Source organism: Danio rerio, chromosome 16, assembly GCF_049306965.1.
Source record: "Danio rerio strain Tuebingen ecotype United States chromosome 16, GRCz12tu, whole genome shotgun sequence".
In the NCBI taxonomy this organism is placed as follows: Eukaryota; Metazoa; Chordata; class Actinopteri; order Cypriniformes; family Danionidae; genus Danio; species Danio rerio.
In genome coordinates this window covers 36,323,091-36,330,272 of record NC_133191.1, presented here as the reverse complement: position 1 = coordinate 36,330,272, position 7,182 = coordinate 36,323,091, and the positions used below count along the sequence as shown (strand labels likewise).

At 36.7% G+C, this 7,182-nt stretch overlaps 1 protein-coding gene across 1 annotated transcript; it reads left to right on the top strand.

The window, feature by feature from the left end:
* The first annotated feature begins 1,353 nt into the window (after window positions 1-1,353).
* Window positions 1,354-5,183, top strand: pnrc2 (proline-rich nuclear receptor coactivator 2). The gene is made up of 3 exons (NM_001130192.1): window positions 1,354-1,540; window positions 2,048-2,265; window positions 2,440-5,183. The coding sequence occupies exon 3, from the start codon at window positions 2,461-2,463 to the stop codon at window positions 2,905-2,907; it is 447 nt and encodes a 148-aa protein (NP_001123664.1). The 5' UTR covers window positions 1,354-1,540; window positions 2,048-2,265; window positions 2,440-2,460; the 3' UTR covers window positions 2,908-5,183.
* The last annotated feature ends 1,999 nt before the right edge of the window (window positions 5,184-7,182 follow it).

The window sequence follows — 7,182 nt, the reverse complement described above, 5'->3', positions numbered from 1 at the left end:
TAATGCTTCAAGCCATTTAACCTATTCCACTGAGCTGGTCAAAATGTTTAGATGTTTGTTTTTTTTCCACTGGCTGAGGGCGTTTAGCTATTACACACTGTAAAAAATTGAATAAGCCTGGATTGATTTCCAATAACATTCAGTTCATTTGGGACATTCTTAACAGCAAAGTTCTAGAAGCAAAACATCAAGTTGATAATTTTTAATTAGGCCTAAACTGAATGTTTATGTAACTTCTCACTGCTGTTAGACTTAAAACATTCTCAGACTTATAGTGCCATAAAGCATGACACTTTGGTTCAGAAACACCAAATGGCCCATTTGCCTCCTATAATCCATTCATTGATTTAAGACACTACACCCCAAAACAACACCTTCGTCTGTAGCCTTTCAAACACTTTCCCTCCTATTATTATTGGTAGCAGATACCACTTCACAGTTTTTATCTATACCTGTTGTCACATGCAAGCAGGATGCGTCATGTTTCGTCTCAGTTTAAAAGACTAAGTATTTCCTGTATCACATTAATCATCAAGGCTCCTATCTACTATTTTTGTTAGGTTATTAGTATATACTGCATTTCACATTTTGACGTATTATTAACCATTACACAAAATAATCAAGGATTAAATAAAAGTGTTTTGTACTTTTTTTAGTTTTATATGATCATCAACATATTGTATGAATAATCATTTATTACACTGAATTACTTTATATCTGATTGAATACTATTTGTTTAACCCCAGGTTTACATCAGAACATGTTCAAACATATGGTTAAACTCATAAATATGGTTGGTATAGCAAAAAAAATGTGATTCCTATGGTTTTGCTCAAACAACCATGTTGTTCTTCTTTGTTTAATAAGTAGGCCTATGTGAAGTCCTTTTAAGATATCTATCAAAAGCCTGTAAATATTCTTTCATTGTTCACCAGATGTTAACATAAGCACTCACTTCAGTATTAAGAGCTATCTGAAGTATTATGTACAAAGTATCTGTGTCCCTTAAGATATCTGAAGCCTGTGAGTATTCTGTCTTTGTTCAGCTGAAGTTTACATAAAGCACACACTTCTACGAGTGTTGTGCTTTTACTCGAAGATGTGCCAAGGACACCGATCACCAGGTTTAAATGTGTGCATTTTTTGAGATTACACCAACCGGAAGAAACCATGTGATAATAATTTTTATGCCTTCGAGTTATTACAGTAACCAAAATTCCCCACAAACACGCATAACGATCGGTGACGCAGGAACGATGGCAACAGGCGTGTTCTTCGCTCCTATTGGCCGCGCGTCCACAGTGCTGCTTCCTGATTGGCCGCAGCACAACACGTCTGAACTACTTATGCTTTGTTGAGGGTCCATTTTGTTGTTAGACGGAGACGAACTGGAGAAGGAGAACATCATCATTCCGCTGTAGCCTCGGTTTTTTACTGAGCTTCACATATCGGGAAATATTTTCTCCATTTACAGCTACAGCTGACAGACGAGACCAAGGGAATACGAAGGGCTTGTTCCATCAAATTCCTGAGGAAGTCGGTAAGTTGTTTTTCCACAGTCAAAGGTATAGGGAGTCGTCGACTGTGTTGACGCCATGTTGCGTTGAAGAGCCTTTGTTTTGATACGCGGCCAGAAAAGATGACCTAATACTCTTGTTTTTATCATTTAAAATCGAGCTTTTATTATAAAACATTGCAATAATAATGTGTACATTCGAGTTTACTAAAAACCTTGGCTTTTTTGTCGAAAATAATCGCTAGTATGAAGACGTCGATCGCGAAGGAGGAAGATTGAATGCTGTTTATGTAATAACAAATCGGTGATTTGTAATATATTTGCCATTTAAATTAGCCGTTTGTTTTTTAGACTAGTAAATAACAATTATAAACAAGAAGGTTTACTAGTCCATGTTTTGTTGCAATATATGTTTACATTTACACAAAGAAATGGTTTGACTGGGATTTGATATTAGTTTAAATACGTTTTTAGTCATAAACGAATGTATATTTAGTAGATTGAGATGCTTATAAATGTTTGTTTTGTTAGATCTACGGCTTCTAGAGCACCGTGCGCCGAGGTGAATTCATGTTCAACTCGGTTCCACGACAAAACAACGCTCACTGGCACATGAAAACCTCAGATCTTGCTGGACATACATGTGCAGCGAGAAGTAGATCAACTACTTCGAGGACCTGGAGCCCAATTGGCGAGGAAAAATTAAAAAGTGAAAAGAACCACGCACTCAACTTTTTTACAACAGAGAGGTAAGAAGAGGAAGCGAGTGGGGGATGGGCGGGGACGGGCTCGTTTTGCACGTAGCCCTTTGTTTATGTCAGCCTGCATCACTGGGGCACTTATTTATTTTAAGCCTGTTTTGAAGATACTATAAATGCATGTTTTATTTAATATAACAAATCTACACCTTTGTCTTCTGCTAGGTGACATCCAGTCAAAATATAATGGGAGGTGGTGAGAGATACAACATTCCAGATCGCCCAGCACCCAAGAAGAGCCAGCCGGTTAGCAGGGGCAAACAGAGAAGTAGAGACCAGAATGGAGTGATGCATTCTGCCGCCTCAGGAGCCTTAGGGGTGCCCCATCACCTTCGCAGAGGTGAGAAGGGCACCAGCTATTCTTGGTCTCCTGAGGCGCGGCAGGCCGTGTCTGTAGACAAGAAGAATGGCTCTGTTCGTTTTGCCACACCGTACGATCAGAATTGGGAGTCCCATCTGAACAAACTTTTATCAGCTCAGTGTGGTCAGAACTATGCCGGAGCCAAGTTTAGTGAGCCCCCATCCCCAAGTGTGCTGCCCAAGCCCCCAAGCCACTGGGTGTCTCTTCCCATGGGCGATCATCGTGAGTTGATGACCTTTCAGTTAAAGAGCCTCCTGAAGGTTCAGGCCTAACAAGGTCTCTCACTGCTGCTCTCTTAAGCCAATACATGATAAAGGCTTCACTTTGGCCTTTTGCCTTCTCCTTGAACGCCCCAGCTGCGTAATATATTTTACAGCTATTTTTAGATCTGCATCTTAATAAGATGGTGATGATCATTTGGTAGACAGATGTTCCTCCTAATGTCCGTCATCTAACATATTTTTTTAAACAAAGAAACTAGTTATTACGCTGTTGTGGTCTTAAGAAGCGGTCAAGAAGTCTTTGGGGAGCTGTATGCCATGACAAATGATGAACTGGATGTCCTCTTAAACTCATTGCTCTGTTATGCTCCTGTTTTGTTTTGTTCTTTTTTTGATGGCTGTTTGTGACAGTCAGATTTTTTTTCTTCTTCCGCTAGACCTAGAAATAGATGTCAAGACAAACTCGCGCATCGTTTTTACTTTCCAATATATCTCGCATTTTGTTTTTCTTGCTTGCTGAGGTTTGATGCTCACTTTTGGCTTGAGTTTTAATCAAGCTGGGAGTGCCAGAAACTTCTTGGTGCTAAGCACAGCAGCATCTGTAGCGTAATAGTGCGTACTGCATTTCCGGGTATCTCTTTTTGTTTTGCTTTTTGGGAAGTAAAAGCCACTCGACTTTGTTCTGCAGGGAGACCTAAGCGAACAGAACATGAAGGGGTACAAGCTTAAGTGAAAAGGTCATATGACTAACCTCAAGCTTAATGAGGTGGCACAATGAACCTTGTGCTTTCAACACCTGTACTTTTTTAATGGCGCTGTGCGCATTGCACTATAGGTGTTGAATTCACTATGGTTCTCAAGCTCTATTGCAGCGTTAAACTTTTACTTTTTGCATCCCTTGTGTTATAGCTTAGAAAACTAAGTGTGATTTTTAATGTTTACCAAAGCGACGTAATCAGCTACTTTTTGTTGAAAGCCCCCACCTTGCTTGACCAGATCTGGTTACAAGTGCCATAAATCATTGCGTAAGGCATTAGCGTATATCAAGGTTTTGGGTGACGAATCATTTTTTAAAAAATTTCGCTGTACTTTTGGAATGATCACAGAGCAATTATGCGGAGGAGGGTTATGACGTGAGACCGTAGGATGTAAGTTTTCTCTAATCTCGTCTCATAGCCTTGTTTGCTCTGTGATGCATTTTAAATTCCTAAGCATTAAGTTATGAAATGTGTGTATTATGGCACGGGGGAACTGAGAAATCGGGCGCAGGTCCAGTGTGGACATGTTTACATGGTTTGTTTTTTAAAGAAGGCAGACTGCCGGCATTTTACACACATACACTGCCCTTTCTCACTTGTTGTTATTCTTGCACTGATGTTCATTTGTGTTCAAACGTTTCAGACAATGTTGCTCTTTCGACTGTGGATATGTGATGAAGCACCCCTTCCCACTTAGTTATGAGTGTGGTGGAAAACTACCTCTCTTGCAGAACGTGATGTTAATAGCTATCTTAAAGACGACAAAACAAAGCTGATGTGTGTAATGGAGCCATGTAAATAATGAAATGTATAAAATGTTGTAGCATATTGTACATTTGTGCAGGAACATTTGAAACCTGCGGATAAAGTATTTTTTAGTAATAACACTGAATGTAAAGTCACGCTATGGACGTGGCTTGTTTTCAAATGCTGAAGAAAAAATATTTTGTTAAGAAAAAAAAAGAAAATGTTGCCTATAGTGCGTCAGAACCCCTGCACTGTGCGGTTTGTTGCCAGTGATCTTGCACATGATTTTTATTTTGTATAATGCACCGTGTAGGGCAGAACGAGCTTTAAGTGCAAGTCAAAAAAAAAAAAAAGAAAAAAAGATTTGAAAATTGAAAGGGACTTTTATACATTTTTTTTAAGTTGTCTATGCAAATAGAAAAAATATTTTTATTTATTTTTTGTTCTGTTATAACAGTTCTTATTTTGCCCTTTATACAGAGTCCATAAAGCAGTGTTGCATTTGCATTGATTCATTGGTCTTTCCTCCGCAGGCCAATGTTTAAAGCAAATGAATGCTGCGTGTTACCTCTGGTAATAACAGATTACATTTTTAGCCTTTTTTTTTTAAAGTGAAACAAAATAATATATGTGTATTTTTAACGAAATGTGTAAAAGTCCTTTTCCTAAATTTGTCCTAAACAATTGGCTTTGAATTTATCCCAACCATGAAAATGTCACTTGAAAAGAAAACTAAGAGCCCTGAAACAATTGGTACGTACTAAAAGATTGTGTTATTTGGTTATCTAAAAAGAAATAAAATTCCTTCCCTTCCCCCCACTATTGTCTTGGTGTGTGCTCATTTTGTTTTATTATTATTTAAAGTTAAAGATTTAGAAACAGTTAATGTTAGTCATCTTTGGTGTACTTGAATGTAACTTTAATGCACTAACCTGCAGTAAACTATGAAACTAACTAAACCCTTTTAATGAAGACAATGCAGTATTGGTGAATTACAAATATTTGCAATTGCCAATTCATGTTTACATGTACTACAACTGACATTGTATGTTGGACTTCAGCACAGAGTTTTGAAACCATTTACTTTGTGGGCCATGGAAACTGATTAAACAGTTGGCCAAAACACTTGTCTGCTCACGTACACAGCAGCACTAAGTTCTATGACAGGTTAATCACTATGATGCAACAATCGAATGATTTAAAGACCACTGACATTTTTTAATTTGTTTAAAGTTTGTTTTAAATTTTTTTAAACATTTTATACGGCTTATTTGGCTACTTTTAAACTGCATAAAGCTAATGCAGTGAATCCATGATAATTTGTGAGACGGGTCAAAAGCATTTTAGGTATAGTTATCACATGAATTAAAAGAATAGCTCACCTAAAATCTCTAGTTAATGATATTTGCCAAACTTCAGGCGTGATCTGTGTGGCTTCAGAGAATTAAAATAATTAGATTTGTCTGATACAAAGTCATAAACGTTGAACTCAGGCTTGTTTCATGTATAAACCAGTGTTGGTTCTGGCAGTGAGTTTGATTGTAAGTGTAGCTTATTTGCGTATCACAGTTTACACTGTAGTATAATATATGGATTATTTTATTTAATCTGGGATCAACATGACATCCATTTGGACCATAAATGTGTGGAAGTTGAACGATACGTAATAATATTCTCTTATAATAAAAATCTCTATAGAGCGAGTTGAATTCACCCTTTACTTTTTAGCCCATGATAATCCGTCAAGAAAGCTTCAGATGCGAACATATTTCAATCAGATTCGCTTAACAGAGCTATGGAAAAAGAAGTGCGCAACATGGGAGCAATGGTTTCGGTTTTGATTTTCACAGCACCACCAGCTGGCAACATAACATTACTGATTCATGTGAAGGAGACAAGGGCGGAAATAAGAACCAGCCACGAAATATGCACAGTTCAAATCACTTATTTCTGCAAAGTAGTTGAAAATGTACTCTACCAACTTGATTATTGCCATGAACATTTCTTGCTTGTAATCAAACTATTTCATAACTGAGTCATTTCAATCATAACAATGTTAAAACAGCTATTCTAACATTATCAACATGTGGCTCTTTTTAGATTCTGGGGAGCTATAGAAATGTAAAATGTACAATTGGAAATACGTTGGGACCATAGTTTTTGTTTACATCCCTCAAAATTGCCTGTACATTTTTTTAAATAAACTAGTAACGTTAACCCTCAGTTATTTGGGATCTTTAAAACGCATTACGTAATTTTAATATTGGTTAACTTATATTGTAGATTTAAAGGTGAAACTTCTATGTTAATAAGACTTTACAGGTAGATTTACAAACCGACAGTTGACAAAACTGAAAGCAGCCTGTTGTTCCGGCGGCCATCGATTTGTTAGTCTAGATAGGAAACAGCTGCAGATACGCACATCAATATAGCATCATTTTTGTGACTCTGTATAACAATAATTAATATTTTTTAGTACTGTGACGGTTGGGTTTAGGGTTGGGGTGGGGGTCGGCGTTAATAAAATACAATTTATTGGGTAATTAAATAACATAAATATTAGTCGGTACAGACCGTAATAAAATGTATTAAATGGGAAATTTTATAATAATAATAATAGTAATAATATAAATTATTCTTGTTAACTTCCAGCCCCAACCCTATCTGATCTTTAAAAGTTGCCTAATAATATGCATTCATTTAATATCGTAGAGAATAATAAAAGCACAATCCATTTTTATATTATATATTATGTTATTACATTTTAAATAAAAAACCTACACTTTCTAATCAAATAGTTCAATATAATGTTTTAAAAAGG